Source organism: Hippocampus comes, unplaced genomic scaffold (assembly GCF_001891065.2).
Source record: "Hippocampus comes isolate QL1 unplaced genomic scaffold, H_comes_QL1_v1.1 scaffold113, whole genome shotgun sequence".
In the NCBI taxonomy this organism is placed as follows: Eukaryota; Metazoa; Chordata; class Actinopteri; order Syngnathiformes; family Syngnathidae; genus Hippocampus; species Hippocampus comes.
In genome coordinates this window covers 49,169-67,530 of record NW_017806160.1, presented here as the reverse complement: position 1 = coordinate 67,530, position 18,362 = coordinate 49,169, and the positions used below count along the sequence as shown (strand labels likewise).

At 44.9% G+C, this 18,362-nt stretch overlaps 1 protein-coding gene across 1 annotated transcript in view; it reads left to right on the top strand.

Annotated features, from left to right (window-relative positions):
* LOC109531393 (dihydropyridine-sensitive L-type skeletal muscle calcium channel subunit alpha-1-like) overlaps positions 1–18,362 on the top strand; it is a 21,727-nt gene extending 3,365 nt beyond the window's left edge. Inside the window, exons 3-45 of the mRNA XM_019895685.1 lie at positions 2,725–2,864; positions 2,951–3,084; positions 3,173–3,325; positions 3,413–3,618; positions 3,814–3,917; positions 3,999–4,144; positions 4,728–4,809; positions 4,883–5,043; positions 5,128–5,353; positions 5,419–5,626; positions 5,692–5,812; positions 5,899–6,013; positions 6,096–6,195; positions 6,277–6,346; positions 6,496–6,628; positions 6,770–6,899; positions 6,988–7,047; positions 7,542–7,648; positions 7,762–7,849; positions 7,927–8,034; positions 8,128–8,180; positions 8,262–8,408; positions 9,531–9,732; positions 9,846–10,004; positions 10,768–10,878; positions 10,967–11,050; positions 11,651–11,698; positions 12,312–12,338; positions 12,424–12,549; positions 12,631–12,696; positions 12,778–12,869; positions 12,950–13,109; positions 13,196–13,323; positions 13,464–13,560; positions 14,138–14,240; positions 14,331–14,432; positions 14,491–14,624; positions 14,712–14,837; positions 16,038–16,246; positions 16,337–16,401; positions 16,817–16,863; positions 16,947–16,991; positions 17,061–18,362. Coding sequence (XP_019751244.1) covers positions 2,725–2,864; positions 2,951–3,084; positions 3,173–3,325; positions 3,413–3,618; positions 3,814–3,917; positions 3,999–4,144; positions 4,728–4,809; positions 4,883–5,043; positions 5,128–5,353; positions 5,419–5,626; positions 5,692–5,812; positions 5,899–6,013; positions 6,096–6,195; positions 6,277–6,346; positions 6,496–6,628; positions 6,770–6,899; positions 6,988–7,047; positions 7,542–7,648; positions 7,762–7,849; positions 7,927–8,034; positions 8,128–8,180; positions 8,262–8,408; positions 9,531–9,732; positions 9,846–10,004; positions 10,768–10,878; positions 10,967–11,050; positions 11,651–11,698; positions 12,312–12,338; positions 12,424–12,549; positions 12,631–12,696; positions 12,778–12,869; positions 12,950–13,109; positions 13,196–13,323; positions 13,464–13,560; positions 14,138–14,240; positions 14,331–14,432; positions 14,491–14,624; positions 14,712–14,837; positions 16,038–16,246; positions 16,337–16,401; positions 16,817–16,863; positions 16,947–16,991; positions 17,061–17,300 — 5,163 coding nt within the window. The 3' untranslated portion in view covers positions 17,301–18,362. The remainder of the gene's footprint in view (positions 1–2,724; positions 2,865–2,950; positions 3,085–3,172; positions 3,326–3,412; positions 3,619–3,813; positions 3,918–3,998; positions 4,145–4,727; positions 4,810–4,882; positions 5,044–5,127; positions 5,354–5,418; positions 5,627–5,691; positions 5,813–5,898; positions 6,014–6,095; positions 6,196–6,276; positions 6,347–6,495; positions 6,629–6,769; positions 6,900–6,987; positions 7,048–7,541; positions 7,649–7,761; positions 7,850–7,926; positions 8,035–8,127; positions 8,181–8,261; positions 8,409–9,530; positions 9,733–9,845; positions 10,005–10,767; positions 10,879–10,966; positions 11,051–11,650; positions 11,699–12,311; positions 12,339–12,423; positions 12,550–12,630; positions 12,697–12,777; positions 12,870–12,949; positions 13,110–13,195; positions 13,324–13,463; positions 13,561–14,137; positions 14,241–14,330; positions 14,433–14,490; positions 14,625–14,711; positions 14,838–16,037; positions 16,247–16,336; positions 16,402–16,816; positions 16,864–16,946; positions 16,992–17,060) is intronic.

The window sequence follows — 18,362 nt, the reverse complement described above, 5'->3', positions numbered from 1 at the left end:
ACCAAATGGTGGGTAGTGGTGGTCTGGTCTCACCTCACCACTCCCAACTTCTTCCAGCCACACCGGGTCAGATGTCATGTTACTTTCTTTGTTTCTGGGATTTGCATGAGAGGCGTACCTCCCCGCCTCTCATTATCATATTGTCTCTATATAATCTCATGAATGTGTTTCTTCTACGCTTCCTGATTGAAATCTGGACCCCTCAGGAGCCCGAATCGATTCGTAAACTGCAGAAAATAAATTAAAAGCCTTCGAAGGAACTGTTCATCGCCTCCAGCCTTTATTTGGATTACCAACATTCTCCTCGTCCGAAATTCAACGAACACGCGGGGAAGAGGAGGCCCCTCTGACCCCAACAGACTTCAATTATTTTTTTCTTTGTGAATCAATTTGCGAATCAGTGACTTCATTTGAGGAGCGGCTTTCTAAACTCGGGGAGCATGTTTTTTAAAGTTAATCCTGGGGATCTGAGGCCATTTTTATTTTTAATTGAAGATTAAAAATAATTTCAAATATAACAGCATAATTAACGAAGAATTGGCTTTCTTTGTTATTTGATGAACAGTTGTTGTCTTTGAACTTAATATCAATAAATTCGTAGAGCGGTGCATGTGGCGTAGTAAGAGGAGCAACTCCACAATGTTGCCGCATGAGTCGTTGGCAGAAGCTTGTCACCAGCTACCTGGTACGGCGTAATTAGCTACTCGAGCCTTGACCTCTGACTTAGTAGTTGTTGTGAGAGCCGCACGTGCATCCAGCAAAGCCAGACTTATTTTGATTGCGGTTGAGTCTCAATTTTGCTATTCGGTGGGTTTTGATGAGGCGATAAATGCAACATTTGTGATGGAAACCGCTTATTTCAAGCCTTGTCCAATTTTTAGCAAGTACATTATTCTTTTCTTTGATATTGTGAAAATAAGTTTAAATGATGTTTTGTGCCATAGGATAAAGGATAGAAATAAGGAAATATGCCTGTGTGTATATTGTTAACCTGTCTTTGGATTTGTTGATGGACCATTTGTGTATAAATATTCGTTACATGACATCGCAACATAGATACTATTCATTAGCCTGTGTGTGTCATTTTGAATTGTGCGTTAGCATTAAGCTAGCTGAAGGCAAACGTTTGTGGTTGTTTGACATGAACAAGTAAATCTCTTTGTTTTATGTTTAGTTTGACAGTAAGCAAGCTAGGAGCGGTAACAAACAGTTTGAAGCCCCTTTTTGGGGAGAATTATTTGCAATCTTTCAAACTGCTGCTTATTGTAAAATGAGTTCACTGTCCATGCCGTGCTTGTATCACAAGGTTTTTCTTGCAAGTCAAAGTAAATAATGTTCTGAACAATGGCTCATATCTCAAAGATTGCAGACGTCGGCTCGCTCGTAGCTCAAGGCACCCTTAGTTCTCGCCACTGTCAACGTTGCATGTTGATTCGATGGCTATACATCATGCTGCAGCTGTGTGTTAACAGTGCTGTGTGTAATCACCGTTGACAGCAGTGTTATGCTATTGATGAGGCTCAGCTCAAGAGACTGTTGTGTCCCATGCAAAAAAGGCATCGAAGCACAGAGGCCAACACTTGCAGCCAGCAATCACTTACCATCTCTGGCACGCTCCCAAATGGATATCACAATACACAAATGACTTTATACTCATCTTGGGTGGATAATGGATTGACCCATTTGGCCAAAGTCAAGTGACTCCTTGTTACTCACCAGCCTCCTCATTCCGCCGAGGTGACGGATGTAACAAGAGCTGCTTCACCTCATTACATTAAAAGATCTGCACACGCAAACCAAAATGACTCAGGGGAATCATAAAAATAGCTTCTAACATGGTGTGGGGAGAATGCACAAACAGCGTGCCAACTGCATTCAAAAATTGAAAATATCGGTTTTTATTGTTGTTTTTAGCAGGCATGGCATCTGAAGATTGTAGCCAATGTCTAGTGTCAGTTAAAAGGGGACCCCTTATTATATTCATATTACACATAAACAGTACCAATTCAATGACCTCCTTGACTGGTACAGCAACCGGGTGCCAATCAAGGCAACCACTTCAGTTAATGTGTCACAACTACAATCCTGTACTTCATAATAAAATACTTTCTGTGACAATGATTTTAAAGTACAGTAGTGGAAGGTTCTCCTTATTATTTGAAAAGTTTCACATCTGATGAATTAAATTAGGCAGGACAGTGGTCAATTGGTTAGTACATCCTCCTCACAGTGCAGGTGCAGGGTTTGATTCCGGGCTGCAGCCTTCCTGTGGGGAGTTTGCATGTCCTCCCCCATGCCTGCGTGGGTTTTCTCCGGGTATCCTCGCACGTTCCAAAAGCATGACTGTTAAGTTGATTCAACACTCGAAACTGTCCTTCTGTGTGATTGTGAGTGTGAATGGTTGTTCGTCTCTATGTGCCCTGCGATTGGCTGGAATCCAATTCAGGGTGTCATAGGCTCCAGCACCCGCGCAACACTCGTGAGGATAAACGAGTCAGAAAATGGATGGATGATGAATGAGGAACAAATGAACTGGCTTAGAAATGGCACCTTTTATTAGCCGGGGCGAAGGTGGTGGTGCTAAAGCAAAACTTGGGGTCTGTCTGTCTGTCTGTGGTCATGTCTGAATAATATTTGTCGACTGTTTTCATTTGTCATTATGTGTATTCAATTGATATGTTTGAACCATAAGATTATATACGGTAATGATATTCCTTTCTGCAGGAGAGTCTGGAGTACATCTTCATGATCATCTTCACATTAGAGTGCTTTCTGAAGATTGTCGCATATGGCTTTGTGTTCCACGACGGTGCATATTTACGGAACTGCTGGAACATATTAGATTTTGTCATCGTCTTCATGGGGTAAGATTTGACAGACTGTAGAATGGGAGGTGTCGTCGTCAGCGTGGCATGGGAGGGCTTACTGTATGGCGAATTTCTTCCTCCAGTCTGGTCACCTTTGCCTTGGATACCATCAATACGATAGCAGGAGTTCCCATGGAGAAAGGAGGCGGCTTTGACATGAAAGCCCTGAGGGCCTTCAGGGTTCTGCGACCCTTGCGCCTTGTCTCTGGAGTCCCCAGTAAGAACCTGATCTCTCCAGAAAGTTGATTACGTTTGATTGTAAATGAGGAGAACCCTCTCTTTTTGTTCTTGCTGTTTGCATCCAGGCCTGCAGGTGGTGATGAACTCCATCCTCAAAGCCATGCTTCCTCTGCTGCACATCGCCCTGCTGGTCTTCTTATTGGTCACCATTTATGCCATCATGGGACTGGAGCTCTTCAAGTGCAAAATGCATAAAACCTGCTACTACACGGGCACAAGTACATGGATGTGCATGCATGCTTGGCTTGTGTAAGCAGGCCGCGTTATGAAAAGTTGACACGATTCTTGCCCTGGTTGGCCTGCAGATATCTATTCAACCGCCGAGGGGGAGATACCTGCACCCTGCGCTGAGGCCGGGAACGGACGGCGCTGCATGATTAACGGCTCCGAGTGTCGGCCGGGCTGGGAAGGTCCCAACAACGGCATCACCCACTTTGACAACATCGGCTTTGCCATGCTTACAGTCTACCAGTGCATCACAATGGAGGGATGGACTAAAGTTCTCTACTGGGTGGGTCATTGCTCCTATGACACACTGATGCATCGTGGCGGTGTTTCACAGCCTTTAATGAGCAAAGGCCCATATTTTACATGATAAAAATATTATGAAACACCCCCAAACAAAAATGTCACCAAATGTCTACCCGAAATTTATACCTATTTTGAGAAAATGATAACTTTGCAGTGGTCTTGATGTTTCTTTCAGATAAACGATGCCATCGGAAATGAATGGCCTTGGGTCTACTTTGTTCCTCTCATTCTTGTGGGCTCTTTCTTTGTGCTCAATTTGGTTCTGGGTGTCCTCAGTGGGTAGGCTGACTCAGCACTTAAAACTTGATTCCTTCGTTTTCTCCACACGATTGCGATTCACAATGTTCTCTCTCTGTTCAGTGAGTTTACCAAAGAGCGGGAGAAAGCCAGGTCCCGAGGAGAGTTCCAGAAGTTGCGGGAGCGTCAGCAGCTGGATGAGGACCTGCACGGCTACATGGAGTGGATCACCCATGCTGAAGTCCTGGATGCTGACAGGGAAGGCAAAGGTCAGCATCAAAACAACAACTGCAAATTGAATGGCCTGAACATTCGTTTGTCACATTTTTGAACAGAATATGCAAGCAAGCATGATTTATATACTGGAGCACTTTTCACAATAAAAGAGAGACACAAAGTGCCTCACAGAACTATTTTGTGAATTAAACACATTTGTTACTTGAAACACTGTTCCCCAAATCATCTCTCCCCACTGAAATCAATCGGGATGCTTTAATTTGCTTCAGCCTCAGCACCCCCCAAAAATGCTTGTAATGTGTTTTTGATGAGAAAGGTAGCATTCAATAATATTGTACTTTATGAAAACATACAGCAATGACATCAGTCAAATGCAAAGAATAAACAGTTTTGTGTTGCTCCTTCTGGTCTTTGCATCTTGGCCACCTGGGGGCAGCATAATACAAGGGTACGTTTGCCCGTTCACCTGTTGACATATTGGGGCAGTTATGGCAAGCCTGGCAAGCCGGCTTGCCATATGCAGTCATAGAGGATGGATATGCTTGTGAGTTTAATTCCATCCATCCATCCATCCATCCATCCATCTATCTAGTTCTGGTTTCATTCCTTTGTTAGGTCTCCTGCCTTTGACCAGTGGGGATTCGGACACTGACAGCCTGTACGACCTGGAGGGCAAGAGTCGAGTGATCTACTACTAGTGAGTGCGCTCCTTTGACTGTACATGTGCACGTGTTGATGTGCCCTGTAACTAGACCCATTTTCGTCCGAAGTCGCTTGGCTCGTCGTTGGAACCGCTTCTTCAGGATGAAGTGCCTGGTTTACGTGAAGACCAGAGCGTTTTACTGGCTGGTGATGTTCCTCGTCCTCCTCAACACGCTGACCATCGCCACCGAGCACCACCACCAGCCCGCGACGCTCACTTCAATTCAAGGTTGAATAATGGCCATTTGGACATTTTCCACAAATGGCGCCTCCCAGCTGGATTCATTTTTGTCTCTCCTCTGTCTGTCACCAGATGTGGCGAGCCGTGTCCTCTTGGTGCTTTTTGTCATCGAGATGTTTGTGAAAATGTACGCTCTGGGTCCCCGGGCGTATTACATGTCGCTGTTCAATCGTTTTGACTTCTTCGTGGTGCTTTGTGGCATCCTGGAGATGATTATGCTGTCGGTGGGAGAGGTGACCCCGTTGGGTTTCTCGGTACTCAGGTGTATTCGGCTTCTGAGGATCCTTAAAGTCACAAAGTGAGTCATGCAAATTACGAAGTTTCACTGACACAACATGAGACATATTATAACTATTCTTGCAGGTATTGGACCTCTCTGAGTAACCTTGTAGCCTCCCTGCTCAACTCTGTTCGCTCCATTGCCTCGCTGCTCCTCCTCCTCTTCCTCTTCATCGTGATCTTCTCATTGCTTGGCATGCAAGTGTTTGGGGGAAAATTCAACTTCCCCGACAACAGGCCCAGACGGAGTAACTTTGACAATTTCCCTCAAGCGCTCATTAGTGTCTTCCAGGTAAGATGTTTCCTCAGACCAAAAATCCAACATATTTTCTTCTAAAACCCGTCGCTGTGTCCCAGATCTTAACAGGAGAGGAATGGACAGCCATTATGAACAATGGCATCATGGCCTATGGCGGACCAGTTTTCCCTGGCATTCTGGTTGCCATCTACTTCATCATCCTCTTTGTCTGTGGAAACTGTATCCTGCCCAAAACTCCCTTTTGGGATATTTGAGAACGGCCATGAACAGCACCATGTTAGTTTTCCTGAACTCGGTCTGACCAGACATTCTTCTCAACGTCTTCTTGGCCATTGCGGTTGACAACCTTGCCGAGGCTGAGAGTTTGACCTCGGCTCAGAAAGAAAAGGCAGAAGAGAAGTTGAGGAGGAAACTGCTGCGGTGAAGCAATCATTGACACGGCAAGAAGGTCAAAATGAATGTCTGCATTCAATCTTAACAGGACTGAACTCCCCATCTGTAGGTCCAAAATGCCCGACAAAACAGATGAGGAGAGGGAGAGGATCTCCAAGAAATTGGCTGAGCAGCGAGCCAAGATTGAGGGCATGCCAACGACAGCCAAGGTTCATCAAGATACACACATATTAAATGCATGTAACGACAAGAGTCATGTGTATTTATTGGTGAACATGTCCTTTCATCAGCTCAAAATCGATGAGTTTGAGTCCAATGTCAATGAAGTGAAAGATCCTTTCCCCCCTGCAGACTTCCCAGGTAAATTCAAGTACTTCTGTGTTATCCTTCTGAGGACAGTTTGAAATGCTACGCCTGATTTGGGCAGTATGCTATGACATCATGATTTACTGCAATGAAATAATGTCTTGCTCTTGGCTTTGTGCGCATTTCTTTCTTCTACATTCGAGGTGACGATGAGGAGGAGGAGCCTGAAATCCCCATCAGCCCTCGACCACGACCCATGGCCGACCTGCAGTTGAAGGAGGAAGCCGTTCCGTTGCCCGAAGCCAGCTCTTTTTTCATCTTCGGCCCACAAAACAAGTCGGTGGCAAACATATGTGCCCAACACCCTTTTTGCCATCTTGCTGCGCACGTTTGATTGTGTGTGTGTGTGTGTGTGTGTGTGTGTGTGTGTGTGTGTGTGTGTGTGTGTGTGTTCTCATTCTATTCACTGGTGTCCAGGTTTCGTAAACTGTGCTACAAGATCATCAACGCCTCCTCTTTTACTAATCTCATCCTGCTGTTCATCCTCCTGTCCTCCATCTCCCTGGCAGCGGAAGACCCCATTGATCCCAATTCTTACAGAAACCAGGTGCCGAGCAGTTCTCCCATTCAAGCGTCACATAACCTGTCCAACAAAAGCCAAGCAACATCCTTGCTTTCTGCATTTTGCCCCATAGATTTTGGCCTATGCTGACATTGTCTTCACGACCGTCTTCACCATTGAGATTGTACTGAAGGTAAGTGGAAGAGCAAAAGGCTTCTTTGGTGGATTGGATGGATGGATGGATGGATGGATGGATGGATGGATGGATGGATGGATGGATGGATCAAATGACAGACCGACATATAGGAGACTGAATGGAAAGATGGCATGATGGGTGGTGAGATGGATGGACATTTGGATGGATGGATAGAAGGATAGATGATTCATTCGTTGAAGTTCCTCCAATGCCTTCATGGGTGGCTGAATGAATAAATGAATGAAATCGTGGTTGTATGAAGAGATGACTTCCCAGTTGGATCCATGGATGAAATTGTGAATGCATGAAAGGAAGCTGAGTTGTTGGGCATGGGCAAGAGTAAAGGATGAAAAGATGTAATCATGGCTGGAATCCCGGGTAAAGTGATGGAGTCCAGCTTGTATTTCCATCAAATGCAAGTTCTGTTTGAGCAAAGACGTTCGGCATTCAAGTTTTGTGCCGTTGTCTTGTGCCATTTATCTCTGTGACAGATGACCGTTTATGGGGCATTCATGCACGAGGGCTCATTTTGTCGCAACTCCTTCAACATCCTAGATCTGATTGTGGTTGGAGTCTCGCTGCTCTCTATGGGCATGGAGTAAGTAACCTTTTGGGATTCTCACATCAGCACCGAAATGTCTCAAGTGTTGTTCTTTTTTTGGCTTTGGGCATGCACCACATAGAGCTGCTTGTATCATTTGTTGAATTCAGATCCAGTGCCATCTCCGTGGTGAAGATTCTCAGGGTGCTCAGGGTGCTGAGGCCTCTCCGGGCTATCAATCGAGCTAAAGGCCTAAAGGTTGGTGCAAACTGTCGCCACAACTCAGTTGCCATCCGAACTTTTCCTCCATACTTCTCATTTGTGTCCATGTGCAGCATGTGGTCCAGTGTGTGTTCGTGGCTATCAAAACCATCGGAAACATCGTCCTGGTTACCATGCTGCTAAATTTCATGTTCGCCTGCATAGGTGTGCAACTTTTCAAGGTTGGTGACGCTGCACACTGTTAATGTAAACTTTTTTTTTTTGTAGCACCCAATACAACGCATATCGTTTCCCTCCTGTTCTCTTTACGATAGGGCAAATTCTATAGCTGCACGGACGCATCCAAAATAACAGAGGAGGAATGCCAGTAAGGCAACTAAGCTTATAGCTTGAGAAACACATGCAATTGCTCATTTATGGCCATCGCTGACTGGATATCTGATCTCAGGGGATTCTTCATCAAGCACATCGAGAATTCTCTGCAGGACACGGTCGTGGCCAAACGCGAATGGCTGAACAATGACTTCAACTTTGACAATGTGCTCTACGGCATGCTGGCTCTCTTCACCGTTTCCACCTTTGAGGGCTGGCCCAAGTAAGTTTTCACACCTTGTGTTGAATAGACAACTGTGGATGATACAGATAATGTCTACGTTTGAATCAAATAAAAAATGTTGGCTTTGTTTTGTAGAATAAACTGCTGACCCCATAACTCCAAATTCTAAAAACAAATATGGCCATTTAAGCATTTATTTGGCCGGAAAATGAAAAATGGTCAAAATAGCTAAAAAGTTCCAGAGTTACTTTGGTTTCTCATTTTTTCCAGAGCTGTATATGTATTACATACTCTACATGTTGTTGAGAACTATTTACATTTTCTTAAAAGAGATACCAAAAACGTGACTGAGCCGTTCCACCGAATCACTGCTATTTGCTTGTTGTAACTCTCTCAAAGTCAACTTTAATTGCTGTCTTTATTTTCCAACTATAACTCGGATAATACACATATTAAAATTATTATGGGCCCATCTGAGGCAACAGTATTTGACGTTATTGTTTTATTCTAATGCACCTGACTAAAAGTAACAGGAATGTCTTTTAGAATGAGCAAATGCCTGCATTTGTGCTAATAGCGTGTTGACACTAGCAAGCACAAAACCGCAAATCAACAAAAAATATGTACTTAAAAATAAATAACGTGAAAAAAATAGGCAATGGTACTATTTGAAATATTGTTGACTGTAGACAAATATAAATGAATCAATTTATCATTTTTGGTCTTCCTATGACACAACTCTCTGTCGACCATGTGACTTGGGGAATGTTCCAAAATTTTCAGAGGGGCAAATATGTCAGGTCAAGGACAAGAGTGTACATTTCAACTCAACTGTGTGTGTTTAAGCAAATGTACTTCACGTATAATTGGGATGAACAACACAAATGTATAAAAATTATTTTCAATTGCAAGATTTAAAAGATCATATTTCATGTTAAACTCTAACTTTAGGACGTCAGAAGAATAAACAAAAGGCATTTAGTGAATTTCAACAAATCATTTACTTGCATGCATTAAAAATGTAATCGGATCAATGTGCGGGTTGCTTTACTTGTTTTAGAAGAATATCAAAATATTGAACCGTTTATTTGACCATGCATTTATACATTTTATACACACACACACACACACACACACACACGCGTGCGCACTTGTTTCCAGACTCTTGTATCGAGCCATAGACTCGGACGAAGAAGACATGGGGCCCGTCTTCAACAACCGGGTGGACGTCTCCATCTTCTTCATCATCTACATCATCCTCATCGCCTTCTTCATGATGAACATCTTTGTGGGCTTTGTCATCGTCACCTTCCAGGAGCAAGGCGAGCAGGAGTACAAGGACTGCGAGCTGGACAAAAACCAGGTGCACTGAGTCTCTTTTGGACCAGACTTGCCTGATCTGATGTGATGAAACATTTTTTTTTTCTTTTAATATTGACACTCATCACTTTCTTTGAACTTATCTGTTCCCTTTAGCGCCAGTGTGTGCAGTACGCCTTGAAGGCGCGACCGCTGAGGTGCTACATCCCAAAAAACCCGTACCAATACCGCGTTTGGTACATCGTCACCTCCTGCTACTTTGAGTACCTCATGTTCTTCCTCATTATGCTCAACACTTTGTGTCTGGGGATGCAGGTAGGTCAGTTCAGTTCATAGTGCACCCTAGAAACACGCACGAGAACAACAAGACAAGAGTCGGTGTGGCTCATTATTGAGACAATTTGTTTTCCAAAGACAAAAATGTTAATTTTTGTCAATGCGCTGCTGTATGTGGAACAGCGTTCTGGAAGCAATGCACTCCCACTCACTGACATTGAAACACTCCTACAATGCACTCTCACTCAATGGAGTCAATTCAAAGGAACTTGGAAATTGAAGGGCGCTCTACATAATTAATGTTGAATTCATTCGCAATAATGTGCTGTTAAAAAAAGCAGATGCCACTGATAACAAATAGTCAATCAGATCAAGTGTTTAAGTAGCTGGTTTATTTACTGGGAAGGTGAAGTCAAGTTTATTGGTTCTCCCGAGGGCATTCAGCGCTCAAAATAATTCAATAACCCGTTTTGACTGAGAGGAGTGCTTCTCAATTATTTGCTATCCCCCAAGGAAGAAGAAAACATTTCGCACACCCCCAACACTCCGCCCAGACTATAAATAGTATCATTTGTCTCTGAAATTGTTCTAAGTACACCTCTGCATAGCATTGTACTTTTATAAACCTAAAAAGAAAGAAATATAGGTAAACTCACAACAAAGAATAGCGGCATTGATGAGGTGAAATATTACACTTGTTGATATGCTTTCACGTCGATGTTTGCGCCACTGTCTTGTGTCAGCAGACACACGGACATGTTCTGAGAGTCGTTTTGGATGCTCTGTGTCCTTTGCACAACAGCACTGTGACCAGTCAGACCACGTGACCAAGCTGTCGGACATTCTCAACTTGATCTTCACCGTGCTCTTCACCGTGGAGATGATTCTCAAGCTCATGGCCTTCAAAGCAAAGGTCAGCTCGGTTTTGGGAAGCCCGAGTCTGACCAATCGGATGCAGGTTGTACTCGCTCTTTAGCGCTTCATCGTGCGTCTGTGCACAGGGTTACTTTGGAGACCCCTGGAACGTGTTTGACTTCATCATTGTCATCGGCAGCGTCGTTGACGTCATCCTGATTGAAGTGGACGTGAGTGAATGCAACTCCGTGCTCCCCGAACGCGAGTAGTATTTTCAGGTGTTGAATAAGAGCTTCCCAGGCAACTATTGTGAAAATGACTCGATGTACTCTATGTATTCACTGCTCTGACCCAGACGCGTATAACCGCGGCCCCGATTGGTGCCAGCACAACTAGTTCACAGAATATGGTCAGTAATGTTGTTGGCCATAACAACCTCCACCGCCATCCTCCAGAGAAGCATTTTTTTGGTCACCGCGCCACCAAACACACCCATTATGCCCACAGTTCACTTCCATTTGGAATGCTGATGTGTAACTAGACAAGTGAGCACAGCACTGATTGCTTTTATTGATTTATTTTGTCAATGTATGTGATGATGTTGCACAATGGCAATTTCTGCGGGTTGCAGATTTTCACCGCCGTCTCCTCATCCCGCACGCACAGACACGCTTTTGGGCAGATTCAGACACGGCAGTGGCACTCACGCCTTTTCTGGCTTTTCCACCCGTTTTCCTCGTGTGCTCCTTTGTGTTGGGTTGTCTTTTCCCGCAGGCGACACAAATGTGCTCCGCGTGACGTCTCACTTGACGTGTGTCTGTCATTCACAGAGCGCCCTCGCTTCCAGTGGAGGACTGTACTGTCTCCAAGGCTGTGCTGTAAATATCTCATCGTCACTGTTGCATTACTGCATGAGCAGACTGTGTCACGGGGAGCGACCCTCTTCTCCTGAATGTTCTCTACCAACCCAACACAACTGTGTCTCTAGATTTCGAGATTTGAAAACAAGAAGCATAATCTTCCAAAGAGCTCTTAAGAGCACAGGCAGCCTGCCAGCTGTCTGAGATGCAAAGGGCTGGACTTCACTACCACACCAATTTGCCAAAGCAATTCACTGTAAAATCACTCTGAATGACATGTGACAATTGATTTCAATTAAAAAATGCAATCATAAAACATATTCAAGAATGGATGATTAAATGTAGACCCCCAAAATACTGGATGTGCACATTGTGCACAAGACAGGTTGCAAGTGTCCCTGTGACTGCAGACTGCCAGGAAACTGGAAACGTGATAAGGGGATACAAGGACATTTTTCGGAAATAACTGCAATATGCTAGGAATGTACCAAATTGTAACAATAATAATAATAATAACATAGAAGAACATTGTTAAAAGTTATTTAGGCAAATGTGTGGGCATAGCCCCCCTTGTGCTTGGTTTCATTTCTTGCCTTGTTCCAATGTAATCTCTCTCTCCTCCGTTTTACAGGACACGAATCCCATGCAAGAAATAGCAGTAAGCAGCCATTTTGCCATCATCAATGCACATCTGTTTGTCTCATGTTTCTTGCATTATTCCCACAAAATGCTCTTGTTACCAGGCCTCGGAAAACGCCTCCGTTTCGATCACCTTTTTCCGACTCTTCCGTGTCATGCGCCTGGTGAAACTTCTGAACCGCTCCGAGGGCATTCGGAACCTCCTGTGGACCTTCATCAAGTCCTTTCAGGTGCCTCTCAACGCCGTGGCCACCCTCGCATTCAAGCTCCTCTGGTGACCAAGCTAATCCTTGTCTTGTCTGCGTCTTCAGGCTCTTCCCCACGTGGCTCTGCTCATCGTCATGCTCTTCTTCATCTACGCCGTTATTGGCATGCAGGTTGGGTCCGAAGTACAACATCAGCCGCCAGCTTCTGCACGCCGACATGCTGAATTTAGTGACATTATGACAATGTTTTAGATTTTTGGGAAGATCGCCTTAGTGGACGGCACCGAGATCAATCGCAACAATAACTTCCAGACGTTCCCTCAAGCAGTTCTCATGTTATTTCGGTGAGTTTTCGCTTACCGCTCAGCACTCGCGCAACGATGGGGAAAAAGCAAGTCAAGAACTGCCCGCGGTCCATCTGCAGATGCGCCACTGGTGAAGGCTGGGAGGAAGTCATGATGGCATCAATGTACGGGAAGAAGTGCGACCCCAAGTCTGACTTTCAGCCTGGAGAAGAGTACACCTGCGGCTCCAACTTTGCCGTCTTCTACTTCCTCAGTTTCTACTGTCTCTGTGCCTTCTTGGTCAGCATTTGATCGATCTCCTTTTTGCAATGGCCTCATTGTTTCTCAAGACGGCATTCAACAACAAATGTCGCCACACTGTGCAGATCCTCAACCTGTTTGTTGCTGTCATTATGGACAATTTTGACTACCTGACGCGTGACTGGTCACTGCTCGGCCCGCACCACCTGGATGAGTTTAAGAAGATTTGGGCTGAATATGACCCCGAGGCCACGTAAGCCATGTTGACACACAGACCATTCACAAAACAGCTCACCTTTGGAGCAAAACTTTATTTGACCATCTGCGAATGAACATGTGCAACTGTTCATTCAGGTGTCAGTGCATGTTGAAGGTGTTTGTGTGATCTGACAGAGGCAGAATTAAACATCTGGATGTGGTGACGCTGCTGAGACGCATCCAGCCTCCTCTGGGCTTTGGCAAGTTCTGCCCTCATCGCGCAGCCTGCAAGGTACACAAATTGACAATAGGCGATACCGGCCAAATGAAGACCAACGGAAGGTGCACCAACAGGGGTGACTTTAACCCTTTCAGGGACAGTGGTTAACACAGTGCACGTCTTATCATGGTGGTTAAAGGGTGCTTGAAGGGCTTAATCTGTGATTAGCGCAAATCAGAGATGAGTAAAACTGTCCTTAAAATGAGTTAACCAGTTTTAAAATTGAGCAGGGTTTGAAAAATAATGTCAGATTAACTGAAATTAAACTGAGTTTGAACTGATATAAATAAATAGGGATCATTGTGAATATCAAAGATAATTCATTACGCCATTTAAAAACTGGGTGACAACACTGGAAGTGTGCTGTCACGAACCCACGGCAAGTCCTCAATGAATTTTTTGCTAGCTAGCAACAATTCATTTGTAAAAATGATAAGCTCAAAATCTGAATGCATTGACGAGGTAGCGGATCGCACTCTGTTTCGTTCAAGACTCAAAATCATGCAAAAAAAAAAAGTGATGTATATCTATCAACATTTGCAGTTTTGGTGGTTCGTAAATATTATTTGTGTTGTCATTATGTCCGCAGCGATTGGTTGGCATGAACATGCCGCTCAACAGTGATGGCACGGTCACCTTCAATGCCACCCTCTTTTCCCTGGTCAGGACAGCACTGAAAATCAAAACAGAAGGTGGAGCTCATCGTGATTTGTCATAGTCACAGTCACGGTCTCGCGCGTGTGTGTGATTTGCCGACGTTGATCACTTTTTCTTCCGCGCAGGAAACTTTGAGCAGGCCAACGAGGAGCTTCGAGCCATCATCAAGACCATCTGGAAGCGCACAAGCATGAAGTTGTTGGATCAGGTCATTCCTCCAATAGGCGGTGAGTGTGCCAACCACATCAGAGGCTTTCCAAAGACTGAATGCGTCTTCCTTCTCAGATGATGAGGTCACCGTGGGGAAATTCTACGCCACTTTTCTACTCCAGGATCATTTCCGAAAGTTCCTGAAGCACCAGGAAGAGTACTACGGATACCGGCCAAATAAGAAGAGTGCCTCCGGACCGGAGATCCAGGCAAGGGAGCCCTTCGCCTTGGAAGGAGTTGAATGGGTCTGGAATTGTCTTGCGATATCGTCACGTGTCCTCTTTGTGATCCTGCAGGCAGGTCTGAGGAGCATCGAGGATGAAGTGACTGCAGAAATGCACAGGGCGATTTCCGGAGACCTGCAGAATGACGAGGACATGGACAGAGCCATGCAGGAGGCTGCAGAGGAGCACATTTACCAGGTGGGGGAAAACACTGCCACGTCGGCCGCAGTACACTTGCCGCAAAAGAAAAGTCACCTTTCCGAAAAACAGCTTCCATTCTGTGGGGAAGATTTATACCAATAATCGGTTGAGAAAGATTTAAGGTGTGCACAACATGATCAATTGTGGCCATGAAATACTTGTCATGTGCGCGCCAAATGCGTGGGGCTTTGGGGTTAGAGGTTAAATTAGGGATTGGGGTTGAGTTTGGGTTTGGGTTAGGATTAGATTGGCGGAGTTGGAGTTAGGGTGCGTGTTAAGATTTGGGGGGGTTGGGTTAGGGGCTTTGAGGTTAGGGTTTAGGGTTTAGGAGTTAGAGGTTAAATGAGGGTTAGGGTGCTCGGAGTTGGGGCTTGGGTTAGGATTTAGGGGTTGGGGTTAGTGTTAGGATTCAGGGGGTTAGGGGATTAGAGGTTACAGGTTGGGGTTGAGTTTGGTGTTCCGTTTAGGGGGTTAGGGTTAGGATTGGGGGTATGGTGTATGTTAGGGGATTAGGGGGCTAGGGATAGGGCTTTTGGTTGGGGGATTTGGGTTTAGGATTAGGAGGTTTGGGTTAGGGAGTTACGGGATAGGGTTAGCGGGTTAGGGTTAGGGAGTGAGGTTTAGGGTTAGCATTCGGATTAGCATAAGGGTTTGGAATTAGGGTTGGGGTTTCGAATTTGGGTTATGGTTTCAAAGTAGGGTTACAAATTAGCGTGAGGATTTCAAAGTCAGGTTTGAAAGTATAATTAGGGTTTCAAAGTATGGTAACAAACTCGGTTTAGGGTTTCAAGGTTCAAATTCAGTTTGGGTTTCAAAGTAGGATTTTAAAATAGGGTTACAGTTTCAAATTTGTGTTAGGGTTTCAAAGGGGGGTTTAAACTAGGGTTAGGGTTTCCACTTAGTGTTGGGAGTTTCAAAGTGGGGTTTCAAAGAAGGGTTATGGTTTCAAATTTGAGTTTTAAACTCAGGTTAGGGTTACAAAGTTGGGTTTTAAACTAGGGCTGGTGTTTGAAAGTCGGTTTTAAACTAGGGCTATGGTTTCAAAGTAGGGTTCTCAACTAGGGGTAAGACTTTAAAGTATAGTTTCAAACTAGGGTTCGGGTATCAAACGAGTTTCAAATTCAGTTTCTGATTTCAAAGTAGGATTCTAAACAACTTTTGTTGTTCATAGTGGGTGACACTTGTTGATATTTCCAGCGTACGCACGGCTTGTTTGGGAATCAGATTGAGCCGTTCTCTCCCGAGAACGCCAACGCTCCGCCCCCGCATATGACCAACCAGAGGCCCCTCAAATTTTTGGAAAACCAGCCTGAGCCGGCACTGATTGCATCCCCCACGGAGCCCGTCGTCGACTTTCTCCCGACAACTGCCCCCAAAAGCAACGTCAACAACAACGCCTTTGCGGAGTGAGCAATATGCGCCCGTCCTCACACAAGACGAGTCTGACTGACTGTGGACATCCAGCAGCTGACGAGAAGCTTCTTGCTGTCTTTCAGATTGGCTTTGCCAACTCGAGGCAGTCCTGAAGACTTGGACAGTCTCAATGAAGATGTCGAGGGAGGTACGGCCCCAAAAAAACGGACCGTCTACAGAGTTCTTCGTTTGCACTTGCTACAACCCTTGTCAGCTTTTTTGACAGCACATTTCAAAGAAGGGAGGAGGTCACGACATGATGTGATCACAATTATGTTGCCAACTGTTCCGATCGTACTCCAATACGTTGGGAAATCATTGATAAAAGCCAAATTGAGGCTGGAGGAAGATTCCTTAATAACAATATAATGTCATGAATTTTCCTCGCTGGATAAATACACTGTGTGCCTGAGGATGAAAAAAAAATGGAAGAGTTGACAGAGGGTCAAAATGAAGTTCACATGTTAAGCTTAGACTGCATTTTAGATTCACCTGGAAATTTGAGTTTTCGTGAGCAGCATAAATTGACATTAAATGTTTATTGGATGTCTTTGTCCTTTTAGACAACCTCCACTCGTGGGACTTCACAGTGAGAACAGACAGAACACAGGTAGCATGTTTGGCCGGTGTGCACAATATGTAGCATGTGAGCAGCTGATTAAAAAAAAAAATTGAATAAATTCCTCTTTGCAGTTCCCCTACGAACCGAGGCTCAGCGACAGTCCGAATTCTGACGATGTAAGTGGCAACAGGCTTTTCCTTCATCTGTCAATCAGCTGCTTGCAGATCTTCCACTTTGTCTCCCAGGCCAGGATGGAGATGGCCGACGACGAGCACACCACAATCGAGGACCTTGAAGGCGCGGCTCGGGCTATCCTCAAGAAGAAGCGACGTGTACCCGTACCTCCTCGCACCCCCACGCTGCCGCCGCAGCAGTCGGAGCGGCCCGACCCGGCCGTGAGGAGGAAGAAACGTCCTGTTCCCACGACTCCCGCCGCTCACCCTCAGCGCAGGGCCGGGCCGCCTGAGGCCGACGCCAACGTTTAGAGACGTGACCACGCACATGCCGATCACGTGACTTTTTCATACACGTCCGCAAGTTCATCGCTGACGGAGAAGCACTCCATTGTGACGAAATAACGTCAAACTGTTTTTCTCCATCTGTGGTCATTTGAGTCAGTCATTATCCATGACATCTTCTTGGTTACAGTCACCAAGCTGGCAATGCAATTGTTAGTCATGATGCAGCTCAGATTGAAGTTCCACTTCTGGCTATTGCCATGACTTTTACAAAGTTTCGCGAGAGTGGAGTGTCGAATGTTGTGCGACCTCACACACGGTTCTCAACTGCAGGAACGTTGTTGACATTCATAGTTTTGCAGATTGTTTTGGTACAACTCCAAATGAGGCCACTGTATTTGATTTAATACCTCTCTGACAAATTCAAAGTCGGCATCATTATCTGGCTAAGGGCAAATTATTTCGCAACACTGTAACTGAATTGTCGTAAACACTTGCTGCTGTTCAGTGAGAAACAAGTTCAATGTTGCAGAACTGGTAAGTGCCGTAAGACCTATTCAAGAGTGTGTTCTATCTTTGGTGAAGAAATATTGTCTGAGGATATTTTTGCATGTTAACAGCTGAGGGTTTTTCTTGATAGTAAGCAAACAATGTGGTTATATCAGCCCACGTTTGCGCCCCCCCCCCAAAAAAAAATCATGTTTGCATCGTTAGCTCAAAGCTCACCGAATGACAGACTGACTTTTCGCTGTTCATGTTTTGCGCAGAAATGCCAACTCGTTGGGGACTATTTAATATTTGCCATTTGTGACGGTACTGTGAAACTGCAATCGGTTTTCCTTTTTTGGTGGGTTGGGGGGGGCTACTATATTACTCTGCTTTTAATCATAGCATAGGGGCAAAAATGATATTTTCTGTGATGACCTTTACTTTTTTTCTGTAAGCAGAGTGAAAGTGTCACATTGCAACACCGATGAGTGACTGAAGCGCAAGGTCCATTTGTGGCAAGGTATTCTATGTTACTTGTGTATCTAATAAATTGGCGCGGCTGTGAGTTTGCTTGGACCCTGCTGCCCCATGCAGAAGTTT